Source organism: Pongo pygmaeus, chromosome 15 (genome assembly GCF_028885625.2).
Source record: "Pongo pygmaeus isolate AG05252 chromosome 15, NHGRI_mPonPyg2-v2.0_pri, whole genome shotgun sequence".
NCBI lineage: Eukaryota > Metazoa > Chordata > Mammalia > Primates > Hominidae > Pongo > Pongo pygmaeus.
This window is the reverse complement of record NC_072388.2, coordinates 54,012,934-54,029,141: the sequence shown is the minus strand read 5'-3', so window position 1 is coordinate 54,029,141 and position 16,208 is coordinate 54,012,934. Positions and strand designations below refer to the sequence as shown.

The 16,208-nt window shown below is 41.3% G+C and overlaps 1 protein-coding gene across 4 annotated transcripts in view; it reads right to left on the bottom strand.

Moving 5' to 3' along the window:
* Window positions 1-252: 252 nt before the first annotated feature.
* Window positions 253-16,208, bottom strand: part of FBXO34 (F-box protein 34) — a 79,626-nt gene continuing 63,670 nt past the window's right edge. For 2 of the 4 annotated variants that reach the window (XM_054447669.2, XM_054447674.2), the window contains exons 2-3: window positions 5,864-5,923; window positions 253-3,485 (exon numbers count right to left, since the gene is read on the bottom strand). In XM_054447669.2, coding sequence (XP_054303644.2) covers window positions 1,337-3,475 — 2,139 coding nt within the window. In that variant the 5' untranslated portion in view covers window positions 3,476-3,485; window positions 5,864-5,923 and the 3' untranslated portion in view covers window positions 253-1,336. The remainder of the gene's footprint in view (window positions 3,486-5,863; window positions 5,924-16,208) is intronic. The other 2 variants (XM_054447666.2, XM_063651631.1) reach the window with 1 other exon arrangement.

The following is a 16,208-nucleotide window of genomic DNA, read 5'->3' as shown; positions in this document are numbered from 1 at the left end:
GCCTAGATAAGCTGTAAGAATCTCCCAAATACGTCACCCGAACAGGAAATACAGTGGTTGTGAACAGACAACAAATGGAAGAACTGACGGGTTGCAAAAATTTAAACTTCAACGTTAAGTGAAGATGGCCTCTTCTGTGGCAGAAAAAAACACTTTATCTCCAACAATTAAAAAAATTCTTATGATTCAATTCACAAGAACCTTCTTCAACATTTTATCAAAACAGGAGAAAAAGTCTTTGCAAAACTTGGGTTCCATTTAAGATGCATGTTTTTATTTACGTTTTAAAAAATTTTGTAACCAGACAGGATAAAGTAGACAAGAATGTTATTATCTAACTATATAATATTCTCTCAATCTTGTGATCACTAAAATATAACAAAGGATTGTTTTCTATGCTAATTTTCAGGTTGTCCAGTTAAACCATTATTTGGTATCCTTTGAGCAGGTTAGCCTTTCAACTATTTAGAGTTTCTTCTCAGAAACATTCATATATTATACAGGAAACATTCATAGTTTATTTGGGAAACATTCATATTTTATACAAGATGTACAAATTTAAGACTAGACAATTAAAAAAAAACCACCAAATTATAGCCGCAACACTATTCTAGCTGCATTGTGGTGATTATATTGTTCAGTTAGCTGTCCATTATATACAACTGGATTTTAATCGTGCTAGTTACAGAGGGGCCAAAGCACTCATCTAAAGGTAAAGGCGCTCAGGTTTAATGTGCACTTTCATAGCCCTATGAAAACACAACCATTATATACACTGTAAACACCACAGGGCATGAAATCCATCTCCAGCCACAAACATCAATCTCACAGGATCAAGCATACGAGGTCTAAGGTGGGGTGCCTGACTTTTCTTTTTAAGAATACTTTTCATCTACAAGTCCTGCTATTCTTTTCACAGGACACTATTCACTTATTTCAAATATGGTGCCAGTGCTCAAAACATTTCTGGAACCCATTTTTGAGGACTACCTGCAGCATCTGCAGTGAACTCTTCTGAATGTCCTGGATGGTGGTGAGTCTTCATCCTTTGAGGATGGGTTTCATTTAGGAAAACAGACAGAGTTATTCACAGCCAACTGAATCCAACTGTGGGATACCACCCGGGTTCAAATGTGAGATGCCACTATAAACAACAAGACCAATTTTTTTGTACGGCTCGTAAATTTAGAGTTTAGAAAATGCCTGAGCAATGCGGTCCTGATGATGTACAGATTCTTCTAGAGTGATGACTCAGGGGGCTACGCTCATTTGAACCGTGTATCTAGGTGTTTTGCAGTTTTAAAAACCGGTCCTTTTGTTGCCTCTCACATCGACTTTAGTATTCCTCTTCAGCTTCAGTCCCTTTTGCTTTCTTATGGATTGCCCGATTAAAGCTGTGGCAGGCAGGAACCCAGTGATTGTCATGAAGCCCCAGCTTACAGCCAGGGAATCCTTTCTGAGACCGGTGGCAGCACATCCAATACCCTGGCCCATAGGGCAATGCCTGGCAATAGGGCTTGGGGTGCCATCGGCACAGGGACACATCCCCTTTCACATACTTTTTCTTGCATTGTTTGCAAGGATCCTCTCTATAGCGTGGATCTCGAACCCAGCGAGAATCTGCTGGCCTGATATTGTAGTACTCAATGATAAACTTGAAATAGCAGCAGGTACATTTAAGGGCCACTAAACTCTTGGTGGGAAGTAACCTGAAGATTTTTACCATAATGTGGTGGGGCAGAAAAGCCATGTACTGCTGAGGCTCCAAAAGCTGCTGGATTTTAAACCTGGTCTCCAGGAAGTCATGCGACACCTGCTTCTTCCAACTGGATGCCTCAAGCACTGGTAATGTACTTTCCACAGAAGAGGCTGGCGGTACAAATGGCTCAGCGGACCCACTTTTTTCCTCAGATGCACTGTCACCCCCAGCAGCATCTTCAAGCTGGCTGGCCTCTGAAGACTCTTTTGTTGTGCTTTCATTCAACTGGGAACAGTCTGACAAGTGCTGACCAGGTGGCAAAAAAAACAACATCCCTGGAACTGGGTCTTCACAGGAGTTTAAAGTGGAAGGCTGGTCTTTCTCTACCTTGGACACAGTGATACTAATGCACAAAGATTCTTTTCTTCTTTGATCAGGATTTTGGCTAGTAAGTGACACAAGCTCTCTGCTCATACAATCAACAGCATCTGTGGGCAATTCAGAGGCTTGGGAATAGGTATGAGAGGAAAAAGGTAACCCAACGAGTTCATCTGTCATTTCCACATCATATCTGTTGCTGTTTTTCACGGCAGTTTGCGAACCCGGCTGTAACTCTGCACTGTCTATGTGGAAACTGACTCCTGCTGGCAATGGGGGGCAGTCCTGAGAAGCACCGTCCCAGGCCTGGTCCTCCTTAGGAGAACAACGATCAGCTCTTGAAGGGCCACAATCCACAGATACAGACCCCACAGGATTCACCTGAGTGTCGGGTGCCTCCAAGACGCCTTTCTTTGTTTTGCCTTCATCAGCCTGAGTGCTATTTGCAAGCAATACTCTGCCTACATTTCGACGGAAGCTGTTATTCCTTGAGAGGCTCCCAGGCTCACGCTGGCCCTGCCGCTTCAGGCACTCAGACTCCAACTTGGCTACCATGTCGAGGACACGGACTGGCTCGCTCTGTGGTTCACCAACCTCAAGCTTTCCCCTTTCTGCGGCTTCTTCACAAGCTCCTGGGGCAGAATAGGACTCAGACGCTGCAGGCACACCTCTGGACTGGCCAGAAAACCTCACAATCGCAGGTGAGTTTGTGCAGTTTTTTGAACAGCTAGCTAGCAGAGCACTGGCTCTTTGCTCCAAGAAGGCAACCATCTGTATAACTGACAGAGGCCTCCCAGCATAGACTCCATCCCCACTGTCACTCACATAGTGCACAGAACAGTGCTCAATGCCACATGCAAAAGGCTCAGGTTGGTAGCACCTGCTGTTAACTTCCCTCATCCTTTCTACCTGTACCTTGGCTTTTTTAAGATCCCCTGATTTTTTCCTTCTCTTAGTAGCTCTCCCATCAATATCCCAGGAACTTTTTATTTTCATAGATCCTATCCTGTTACTACACTGGTGGGATGCAAAGAATGCAATTTTTTCCTTGGTATTTCCAGGTTTCACAACAGCCCAGATATCAAGTGGTCCTTCTTCTTCGCCCTGGTGGATCGTTGCAGATGGTGCATTCTTTTTGGTTTTAACATTCAAGGTGCTCTCTACAGGACTCTTCCCACTCATACTGCACAGAACATTTGGAGAAAGGATCCCAAATGGCTTTCGAGATGATGATTTACCGAGAGAGGCTGAAGGAAAGATACTTGGTGTTATGTGGCTAGCTTTGCATGTTTCATCATTTACAGCCTTTTGGTGGTTCATAGGAGTTCTCTGCGTTTCCCTGCTGACTTCCGGGGGGTGCTCTTTCTTCTGGAGCTTCCAATATGGCTTTAGGTGCATAACAAAGCCCCTATAGGAAAGAAATACACATTTGATTCAGAAACCAATTTTGTTTTTAGAAAAAAATGTTTTTAAATTTAAGCTCAGATGGTTCTAGCAACTAAGAAAAACATGTTCTACCAGTTCACTAAATCTTTACCAACTCTCTCATGATAGTTTTTGCTGCACATATCAAGAATAACAAAAAGCCACCAGTTTATATGGTGTGTAATACTTTTTTTTTTTTTTTTACAGAAAATAAATTGGTTTTGACTGAAGAACTTCAGAAACTGACTTCAGTTAACATTTGGTAAACTTTAACCTTTTAAATTAAAAAAAATCTAAACTTCCTGAAAACAACTAAGTATTAGGCATAGTATAGAAGAAAGGAAAGTATAAAAAGAACTCCTCCATGATCCCTATTAGATTTTTAAACACTCTTTCTAGAACATCACAATTAGCATTTTATTAGTTGCAAACAGCCCATCGAAATTATTGCTTCCTGGCCGGGCATGGTGGCTCACATCTGTAATCCCAGCACTTTGGGAGGACAAGGCAGGCGTATCACCTGGGGACAGGAGTTGAAGACCAGCCTGGCCAACATGGTAAAACCCTGTCTTTACTAAAAGTACAAAAATCAGCCAGGTGTAGTGGGGCATGCCTGTAATCCCAGCTACTCGAGAGGCTGAGGCACAAGAATTGCTTTAACCTGGGGGCGGAGGCTGCAGCTAAGATCGCACGCACCACTGCCCTCCAACCTCGGCAACAGAGCGAGACTTTGTCCCAAAAAAAAAAAAAGAAAATTATTGCTTCCTAAACTATTCCCATACCACTGAATACTGAATATTTAGATGTTTACAATTTTTCATTTGTTTCCTTGTGTACTCTGCCCATCTATTAGTCTTGATTTTCTAAATAATCTATGTGTAGAAACATTTAACTGTCGAATTTCCTGTAACCATCTTAAATATAGACCCTACAGTCCTTATTAATTCTAAAACCATTTTAAACTAGCTCAGAAAGATGGTGCCTTGTTTTGGTCCTTGGCCAGGGGTAGAGATGGGAGCTATTTCAGAAATGAGACAAAAAGATGATTACATGCAGAGACTAGTGTTCCAGTCCCTGCCATATCACTGATTATCTAGACATGGTGATTTTACCTTAGGCAAGTCACTTCCTCTCTCAGTCTCAGTTGAAACGTTAACTGAGGGGCTGAAATACTAGATAACCTAATGAACCTGTCAATGTACAATTTACATAAAACAGCCCACTGCTACACAAAACACCCTGGATTGAGGAAAGAATGTTTTCTAGGGATGCCTGGACTCCTGCAAAATAAACCTAGAAACTAAAGATCTGCAGTCCCAGTTTGGTGGGAGTGAGGCAACAGCACCTACAGGTCTAAGCACATGAAGTTTCACCTACTCTTGCTCACTGGGACAGCAGCTGAACACATACATCTCAGACAGCTCAGGATATTCATCCTCCTTTGCTCCACATTTACTGGGTACCTGCCATATGGCAGCCTCTGTGGTAACTGATTTCAGGTTATCAGTTTTAATCACCAAGAATGAAAGTGATTGTCTGGAACAAGTTTACCTTTCACCTTCAACTTTTAAATCCTACATTCTAGTCTCAGATAAAAGAATTATGGATATTGATATCTTCTAGCCAGATAAAGAGAAATTTTGCATTTAAAGCATACAAAGTGTTTTTTAAAAGATATCCCTGAAATAGGAGCCAGGCATGGTGGCTCACACCTACAATCCCAGTGCTTTGGGAGGCATAGGTGGGAGGACCCTTTGAGGCCAGGAATTTGGGACCAAGTTTATTCCTGGTGATAAAAACTGGTATCTGAAAACAGTTACCATAGAGGCTGCCATATGGCAGGCACTCAGTAAATGTGGAGCAAACGAGGATGAATACACTGAGCTGTCCAAGATGTATGCTTCAACTAGGAAAGCCTGGGCAACACGGCAAGACCTCATCTCTAAAAAAAAATTTTTTTTTAATTAAGCCAGGTGTGACGGCACATGCCTGTAGTCTCAGCTAATGCGGTGGCTGAGGCAGAAGGATCGCTTGAGCCCAGGAGTTTAAGGTTACAGTAAGCTATGATCACACCGCTATACTCTAGCCTGGGCAATACAGCAAGACCCTGTCTCCAAAAACAACAACAAAAAACCCAACCAAACAAACCCAACCAACCAACCAAACAAAACCTTTGAAACAGATCTTATCAGGGTCTTTCTGATCTTTGGCAATTTATAGCCTAATCGTCTGTAAAGATCTTCCCCCTTTCTACACTGTGACATTTTTAATAGCTTTCTATCATTATACTGTATAGTCTTACAAATAGAGCTACCCAGAATTCAAGAACAGATGACATATAAATGAATAAAAGAGGCACACCTAGTGCTGTCTCTCTGTGCCAACTATTTTTTGCATTTTCATATCCGTTCAACCCCATTCCTAAATGAAATGAAAGAAATGGAAGTGTTGAAAAACCCAATAAATTCTCACATAATGATCTCATTACACAGTATCTATGAATAAATTTAAATTAAACTTTAGCAATATGTGCGCCATTTTGCATTGCACAATATGTTCTCTTTGACTTCTTCCCCCATATATTATTTTAGGTGCTATTATTGACAGACAGGGACATTAAAAAGAAACTAATGTAATTACAGAAGGCTTTTATTTGCATTCAAGCTTTAAAGTCAGCTCAACTAACACTTTGTGTACAAGATTTTAGCGAGATTAAAATAGGAGATGATCCCAGGGAACAGATGTGAGGGAAGGAAAATAGCCAGTAAGGACACACTGGGTGACTGCTGAAAAGTGGGGTGATTCTGTGAGACCCCTGAAAGAAGCAGGACATTTAGGCACCAGCTCCAATCCCTCACTGGTTGAAGGTTGCCTGAGGTTAGCCTTTCCCCATCATTTGCTGGGTTTGAGAGCCCTGAGGCAGAAAATAGAAAGCTGTTGGCAAGACGTAGAGAAACTACAAAAATCTAAGTTTTGTTTGAAACCAGTGATGGCCTGAGAGGATATAATGCAGGGAGCAAAGGGCATCTGCTGCAAAAATCCATAAAGCAAAAACTTTAAATCTCCAACAGATTACAACAGACGGTGGCACTTTCCCACCCCCAAGTCACCCCCACACACAAAGACAGGCATGGGTGGGGTAAAGCTCCAGCTAGGTTTCCATGGTTGCCAACCTCTTCATCACAATTGTATTTTCAAGTATTGCTATAATAAAGTCCTGCTCTCTTGCAATAAAATAAAATGCAGGTTTATAGCACCTACACATCAATGTTCCTTAGATTCTCAGAAAGGCCCTTAGAAGAAATTATGATCCCCTAGGCCCGCTGAATCACAATTTCTCAGACTGGGCCCAGAATCTGTTTTTAATGTTAGGTTGAAATTGGAAGGGACTTTAGAGGTCATGTGTTAGATCTAATGTAAGAGTGGGATTCTGGATGTGGACTGGGGTGCTGAGCTACTAACGGGTAAGGTGGAACTGCCCAACAAAATGCCAAGCAGATAGTCCATACTGAAGCATCTCATCTAAGGGCTGGGTAAAAACACACCCGTTTTCTTGATATTTTCTCTTTAAAACACAATAAACTCAATGACCTTTTTTCTCTTAATTTCCTGGCTTCTAGAGCTGAAGGTCAAATGCCCTTTTTATTGCCAAATTCCCTCTTCAACCACCAACTCCTCAGTTTCTTTGACATAACCTTCCCAGCTCTCTTCTTCCCCAGCCCCTAAACATCAGTGTTCTTCATAGTTCTTTGTTTCTAGACCACTACTCTTCTTAAGCTATATATCTAAGTGATCTCTTGTAGTTTTAACTCAAACATTTCCAGTGACACACTCTCCCCAACTTCATATCCCACAGCCTGGTAGACATACTCACCTGGATATCAAAAAGAATCTCAAAATCAACACTACTAGTTAATGACAGCCTCAAGTACACCTAGTCCATTAAGCCAGAAGCTTGAGTCACTTAGATTCCTCCTTTCTGATCCCCACATCTCATCAACAAGTCGCTAAACTGTGCCACTCTTTATCCCTAGCACAACTGCCCTAGTCATCTCTGCTACATTGTCATCAGTTATTGGAAAACCTAACCTCTATCAATACAAGCAAAGTGCTGAGGCCCATTCCAGCCAACCTGACAGCTTTACTCCTGCTTTGCTCTACCATACTTCACACTTTGAAAGCTTGTTCACAGAACCATGACTACTAGACTAGGTAGTGAAAGCCAATCATATTAAGATACAATTTGAAGGCAGCCAAGACCAAGACCATAAAACATATAGCATCAGATTCTTTATACTAACCTCCAACCTACAAATGTTCATTTCCTTCTACTCATTTTTTATTTATTTAATTTCGTTCTTTCTGAGGCAGGGCCTCCCTCTGTCACCCAAGCTACAGTGGCGTGATCTTGGCTCACTGCAGCCTCAACCTCCCAGGCTCAAACAATCCTCCTACCTCAGCTTCCCAAGTAGCTGCAACCCCAAGCACATGCCACAATGACCAGCTAATCTTTTAAAAATTTTTTTGTAGAGACAGGGTCTCACTAAGTTGCCCAGGCTGGTCCTGAACTCCTGGGCTCAGGTAAGCCTCCCACCTTGGCCTCCCAAAGTATTGGGATTACAGGAGTGAGCCACCACACCCAGCCCTACCTGTTTATTATCAGAAATGTCCTAACCGCTCTGGGCTAGACACTGGTATAAATGTGAGTAAAACATAGTTGCTGCCCTTGAGACAGAAAAGCAAACAGACAATTACAACAAATGTTATACGTGTCAGAAGGATAGCACAGGGTGCTGTGAGAGCCCATGGGGAGAGCAAACTAACACAGGAACAGAAAACCAAACACCGCATGTTCTCACTGTGGGAGTTGAACAATGAGAACACATGGATACAGGGAGGGAAACATCACACACTGGGGATGTTGGTGGGTGGTGGGGGTGGAGGACAAGGGGAGGGAGAGCATTAGGACAAATACCTAATGCATGCAGGGCTTAAAACCTAGATGACAGGTTGATAGATGCAGCAAACCACCATGGCATGTGTATACCTACGTAACAAACCTGCAAATTCTGCACATGTATCCCAGAACTTAAAGTAAAAAAAAAAAAAAATACACATACACAAAAATTAACATTGGGCTTGAGTGCCTACAAGACAGAGATATCCAGGAGGCGAAATGACTCAGGTCTGGTCAAGAGTAACAGGAGGAAAGGAAGAAGACAGTTGTCACAGAAACATTTCAATGAGGAGAAAGTTTTCTGGATAGAAATAACAAGTCTTTTTCCAAAATTTTTCACAATGACCATGTATTACTTTCATAATCAGGAAAAAAAAAAAAGTCTGTAAAAGGAAGGCACAGTCAGCAGCAAGGTCAAATAAAGAATTGTGCCCACTTGGTGATAACGACCCCTGGTGACCCTGCTGTGAGGAAGTACAGTGGACAAGAAGTCAAAAGTTCATGATGGAGGGGTGACTAGAAGGTGAGAGTGTGAGCACCAACTACAGCGACTCTCTCACTAAGCTTGGCTATGAAGGACAGTCTCAACATACCTGTCAGCTTAAATCCTTTCCAGGTCTATGGGGACATAGAATAGTGAACCAGGTATAATTTGAGCAACTTTATTCCAGTAAAGGCCCAAATCCTGCATTCAATAATTCCAGTATTCCTTTTAGACTCTTAAGTTCAGCTTAAAAAAGTAAAGAAAAGAAAACTCTCACCTAAAGACAGTATACACTCCCCAAAATGAAGCCATAAAAGACAACTAAACTTTCTTTTTTAAAAAATGTACTTGGATAAATCCTAACGCCTAAAGAGTCATACTAACTCTTGTCCACAGAGGGGTAAACCTGATGAAGAATCGAATGACAATATGTGGGTCAGAATAGGAGAAAGGATGAGATTTCTCTTAGTGCTAATAGGAAGCCACAATATCAAAGGCAGATGCCGGTTTTCTAACTTGCTAGTCTTCAGCCTTGCTTATCAAAATAAGTTAGAAGACAAGGCAGTTCATGTTTCTTTCTGCTTCAGTAAAGGCACAGGAATGCTAATTCCAAAAAGGAGTCACTTATTAGCATAAGAGCCACTCTTTATTTATAAAAATCGGAGGAATAATGGCAGGGGGCGTGGCTCATGCTAGTAATCCCAGCACTTTGGGAGGCCGTGGCGGGCAGATCACCAGGTCAGGAGTTCCAGACCAGCCTGGCCAACATGATGAAACCCCATCTCTACTGAAAATATAAAAATTAGCCGGGCGTGGTGGCGTGTGCCTGTAATCCCAGCTACTCAGGAGGCTAAGGCAGAATTGCCTGAACGCGGCAGGCGGAGGTTGCAGTGAGCTGAGGCCGCGTCACTGCACTCTAGCTCTGGGCGACAGAGCAAGACTCCATCTTGGGAGACCAAAAAAAAAGAAAAAAAAAATTCGGAGGAATAAAAATAGAATAGTATACAAAGGCCCCTTCTCATTATATAATACCTTTAGAGAAGAAAAAAGTATACAGTAAGAAAATTCATCATTTGTGTCTTAAAAACTGTAAAAGCTTCCAGAGACCATCTTATGACAGCCTTCTTCACTGGACCATTGTACAAATGATTAGCAACTTCAGCAAAGTGCTGCAGATATATATAATGAAATCCTTGTTTTTACAAATGAGGAAGCACAAATAAAGTGACTTCTGAAGCCCCACAGCTAGACAGTGGTAAAATTAAGATAGAATTAGATAGGAAATACAGTCTCCTGGATCTACACTTTCCCCACTATGAAGGATGAGGTATCAAAAACCTATGATAAATTATGACACAAATAAAATTAAATAATTCTGACAGCATCTATTCCAAGAGCTTTTATCTTTCAAATTAGGTCAGTTTTTCATAAGTGCCACATAAAACTACTACACAGAGCTGTGATGCATTAAGGCAGACAGATCACATAAACCATACTAATCTAAAAGCATATAAAAGGCTGTTTCGATGGCTATTAAATTGGAAAAAATGCCAAGACCAGGAGGGTGTGAATATAGGCAGAGGCACAAGAAAAGACTTCCCCCTCCATATGTCTCTAAGCACTGACAGAAAGAATGCATCCAACTCCCACAGCATGCCTTTTTTAAAAAAGGAAAAAAGGGAGAAAAAATAACCCTATCGGTCAGAAAATGCAGTATTTCTCAAATTAACTTCCAAAATATTGGGGGATGACTTTTTCGGGGAGGCAGTCCACTCCTTCTTTTATTTTTAGGGAATATTCTCTAAAATCAATTCATGGAACTTCTAAATTTTGCCTTACGAGGATTGGGTGGTTAGGGTTAGTGGTGAACGACAGAAAAATCCTTTATTGTCTGTTAATGGATACTGAGTAATAGAATGGCCTTTGGAAACACATGTATGGTTTTCAAAAACTCATTGCTCACAGCTTCCATCTTAGAATTCACAATGGTATTTAAATACAGCACACCTACCTGCTTCAAAGTTATCTATAATATTGACCAAATGAAGCTAACTTCCAGAAAGTAGAGAAAGGTCTATGATAAGTTTGATGGGACAACAAAGTATCCAAAACATATTAAAAAGGAATATTGACAAGTTGGGAATGACAGCCACTACACTTTGGTTTTCTATTGTGCTCGCAATAAATGAAACACCTAATACAGTTTGACAGTATTACAAAATAGTGAATTAGTAATATTATGCAAATTTACACAGTTCCCCAGCCCACTTTTGTTGGAGTAGGGAGGGAAGAGAAGGGCCTGGAGGAAAGAACTTCTGCTTAAGCTGTTGTGAATTATTAAATAACACTTCAGGATAGAGACAAAATAAAGTACTCCATTTTGTTAAACTTAATGATGTTTAAGTTAATTCGCAGTCATTTCCTATTGCTCCTATGACATAATGCCAAACACCCACAAAACTCCAGCATATCACATTTACTGCTAAGCAGGCAAATGAAAAGTCTACCAGTGGTAAATGCCACTAGAATGAACAACAAAATGCAGATGAAACCTCATAAATAGTTAAAGTCCAAAAAAATTAATACATTTTGAAAAGTACATTGAGCATTACCAGGAAAATTTAATTTTCAAGGATTTTCAGATATTCAGAGTTCCTGTTAACAACTCTCTTGAATATTTTACCTATTCTAATATTTTTTACAGAAACTGAAGGAAAACAAAACTCCTATCCCTTTGCATAGCAAACCGCTACTTCCTCGAGTGAGCTGACGCTTGCTTTTACTTTGAAACCAATCATTCTTCCATATGACAAAGATCCTTTGCTTGGCCAAACTTGAGTAAGGATTCCGAACTTTCTTCCAGGCCCATCTGTGCACTTCCTTACAAAATCCAGTTTTAGCAAAAGACCCCCTCCCATCTTCAATATCTGATCAGGTTCTTCATTTTCCACCATCCCCCAGGTGATGTCTGATCACCCTGGCTTGTCTTCAGCAAGAATCCTGTTAGATGGGTTTAGCCAGAATCCCCCTTACTCCAAATGTTTCCTCTTAGTAGTTTACCTTCGACTGACCCCTACCCTGCTCCTTGCCCATGATGTATTTGGAGTTGAACCCAATCTCTTTCCTTTGCTGCAAGACCCCACTGCAGTGATCCCTATACTTATCGCGATGGTCCTGAATAGTCTTCTTTGCCCACCTTTAACAAGTATGTTTTTTCTTTAACATGTATTTTTATGTAAACATAAATTTTTTAAAAATATTTTTAAGGCAATAGCAATTTCTGACATCACTTGCAGTACTTTCAAAGAGTTGATCAGTGCTTTAATATATGCCCTATTTGACCAAAATGTAACTCAAACAAAAGGCTCTCTCTCTTAAGGGGTAATATTCAAGATTCCAAGGCTAGCCTTGAACCCAGTTCAAAAATCCATTATGTGTCAAATAACATTTGATATGAAAAATAAGAGTACAGCTACTAATTCTAGAGTATAAATGCAACCTGACACTGCACACATCTGCCACCATACACACAAATCCCTGGCTGGACAATGATCTTAGGCCAAGTACCTAACACATACCACCTGGGCACAGGCTGGCCCATTAACACAGTTATACGTAACTGAATTTTAAAATGGCTTGACCCCAGGGAAAGAAAAAAAGAGGCTAAAATAAAAATTAGGAGCCAGCCAGGCATGGTGGCTCACATGTGTAATCCCAGCACTTTGGGATACCAAGGCAGGAGGATCACTTGAGCACGAAAGTTCGAGACCAGACTGAGCAATACAGGGAGGTTCCCTATGTACCACCCCACTTCCAAAAAAAAAAAAGCCAAGCATGATGGCCTGTATTTGTAGTCCTATTTGGGAGGTGACCATGGGATTGCTTGAGCCCAGGGGTTAGAGGTTGCAGTGAGCTATGATCATGCCACTGCACTCCAGCTAGGGCGAAACAGAGAGACCTGGTCTCAAAAGCAAGCAAACGTTGGTAAAAATTCAGGGTAACAAGTATTAGTGCACCAAGCAAAATAGTTTGCTTGCTAGCCAGGCACAGTGGCACACCCCTGTACTCCCAGCAACTCGGGAGGCTGAGGTGGAAGGGTAGCTACAGCCCAGTTGTTTGAGTCCAGCCTGAGCAACACAGCAAGACCTGGTCTCTAAAAATAATAGTTTGCTTATAGCATCAATGTAGACAAAAGAGTTGGCAAGTTAAGACTTCTGTCGGCAATACTGAGTGGGAGTGAAGGGGGTGGGGAATTACTTCAGAAATAGGCCCCGTGGTGTTTACCAAAGAAAGCCAAAACCACTGTCCTGCCTGCCCACCTGTTGAGTAACTGTTCTTCCTTCTACCACATGCCTCTAGGATCTGCTGAACCAAGGCTGAAGTAGCAGTATGTGCACTGGCTGGTTAAGGTATACTCTGTTTAGAATTACTACTTGTAAAGAAATGAGATTTATGGTCAACAGAAAACTAAAAAAATTGCTGCTCTGGTGCTTGTTTTTGTAGCTTACCAAGGCATATTTAACTATTGGGGTTAAAAATGAGCATTCCAAGAGGTACTGTGAGAAATAAATCTATACTATAGATAAATCAATCATTGGGCACCAAGAGCCCAAACTGTAATGTTATCTGGTGTATTTGTCTTATCCTCCAAACAAAACTATTCCTTAAGTACACAGAGGGAATCTTCATCGTTGTATATTATTCTGCAAGAATCTGACAAAACTTGGAATTCCTAAAGCCATATATAAAGGATAATGGCTTAGACAAAGGATACAGAGCACCTAGTTTCAAGGTAAAATTTGGGCCTTTGGAACCAGTTTAGCATAGATCCAGGATTGGGGGAGGGAGGGCAGGTGATTAAAGGAGCAGTTACAAGTCCTTCCCTAGGGAAATTCCTGAATGTCAGTATATATTACTTAATATGGTTATGATCATATTGTACATACAATGTACTTTTTATCACAGGGAGATATTTTCCATATTACATGGTCTTCAAAACCAATATTGTAAATGTGTAAGTACCAGAATATATTTAACCATTCCCTCTAAACCTGGACATTATAACATTTTCATGAATACTGTCTCTTATGCATTTAAGGGTATGTCCTTAGAAAATATTTCCAAAAGTGAAATTATTGAGTCAGAGTGTATTTTCACAACTGGATATATCTTGCCCAACTACTCTCCAAAGGGACAATGCTAATTTTCACTGCTACCAGCAAGACAAGCGTGCAAGTTTTATGGCAAGGATTTTGTATCTTAGAGAACTGTTATTTTTTGTTTTTGTTTTTTTGTTTTTTTTTGAGATGGAGTCTCGCTCTGTCGCCCAGGCTGGAGTGCAGTGGCACGATCTCGGCTCACTGCAAGCTCTGCCTCCCGGATTCACGCCATTCTCCTGCCTCAGCCTCCTGAGTAGCTGGGACTACAGGCGCCCGCCACCATGCCCAGCTAATTTTTTGTATTTTTAGTAGATGGGGTTTCACCGTGTTAGCCAGGATGGTCTCGATCTCCTGACCTTGTGATGCACCCACCTTGGCCTCCCAAAGTGATGGGATTACAGGCGTGAGGCACCGCGCCTGGCCTGTTTTTAGGCCTAAGAAAAGAAACCAAGGTAAAGCTAGAGATAAAAGGTACAAATGAGTAAGAGGAGAATAACTTGTTTTTATTCTAGAATAATAACAGCTCTAATACGTCTACAATGTTTACTATGTGCCAGGTACTGTTTTAAGCTCAAAATATCCATAAAACCCCAAGAAGTACATACTCTTATCTATAAATGTAGATGAAGAAACTGAATCAGAGATGGGTTAAGGAACTTACAAAGATCAAGGTCACAATACCCATAAAAGAAGTCCATACTCGTTGGCCGCAGTGGCTCATGCCTGTAATCCTAACACTTTGGGAGGCCGAGGTGGGCAGATCATGGGGTCAGGAGATTGAGACCATCCCGGCTAACACAGTGAAAACCCATCTCTACTAAAAATACAAAAAATTAGCCAGGTGTGGTGGCACATGCCTGCAGTCCCAACTACCCGGGAGACTGAGGCAGGAGAATTGCTTGAATCCGGGAGGTGGAGGTTGCAGTGAGCTGAGATCGTGCCACTGCACTCCAGCCTGGGCGACAGAGCGAGACTCCGTCTCAAAAAAAAAAAAAAAAAAAAAAAGTACATACTCTTATCTCCAATTGTAGATGGAGAAACTGAATCAGAGGCAAGTTAAGAAACTTGCTAAGATCGCACAGGAAGCATATCATGGAGCTGTATATCTGTGCAGTCAGGAGTCAAAGCCTATGCTCTTACCACTACACTATGCAATGAGGAAAGGAGATTCTGAAGGGCCCATGGCAGGGTACTCCTCAGCAAGCTTATCTTCAAGTGGTAAGTGGAGTATAAGATGTGTGACTATGAAAGGAGGCAGAACTGGGGCTTCAGGTTCAATTCTGGATGCCTCAAATTTGACACCTTACTTAAAATTAATTCATTTGTTTATCAAATATTTAACTTCCCTCTAAGTGTCGGATATTGTGCTAGCCTGCGGCTTCAGCATGAACAAAACTGAGGAATTTCTGCCCTCAAGGCACTTTTGAGAGAGATGCATCAATTCCTTAGCCTTTTCATTTCCAAATCTATAATTTTCTAATGTATTGAAATCAACTTAGCAATAAAAGCAGCCATCATTAGAAACATTCAAGTTTTATTTTTGGCAAAAAGAGACTTCAAAAATTGAATATGATAGTCTTGAGCAGAGGCCTGAGGACGATGACATTATCAAAGAGTAAGGCTGGTACAACTATACAGAACACACGGAAGAGAATATGCATAGATAAGCTGTTGTGTCAATTTATAACGCATTTATTTACAAAAAATTGTTCCATAGAATGAGAAATGCTAGAGAATAGAAGAAAATAGCATTAAAATATAACCATAGGCATGGACCAGGTGCAGTGGCTCATGCCTGTAATCCCAGCACTTTGGGAGGCTAAGGTGAGTGAATCCCTTGAGTTCAGGAGTTAGAGACCAGCCTGGGCAACATGGTGAGACCCTGTCTCTACTAAAAATACAAAAATTAGCCAGGCACAGTGGTGGACATCTGTGGTCCCAGCTACTCAGGAGGCTAAGGCAAGAGGATCTCGAGTCCAGGAGGTGGAGGTTGCAGTGAGCCAAGATCGTGTCATTGCACTCTAGCCTGGGCGACAGAGTGAGACTGTCTCAAAAAAAAAAAAAGAGTGAAGAGACCTACCAACCAAACACACCACATAGGATTCT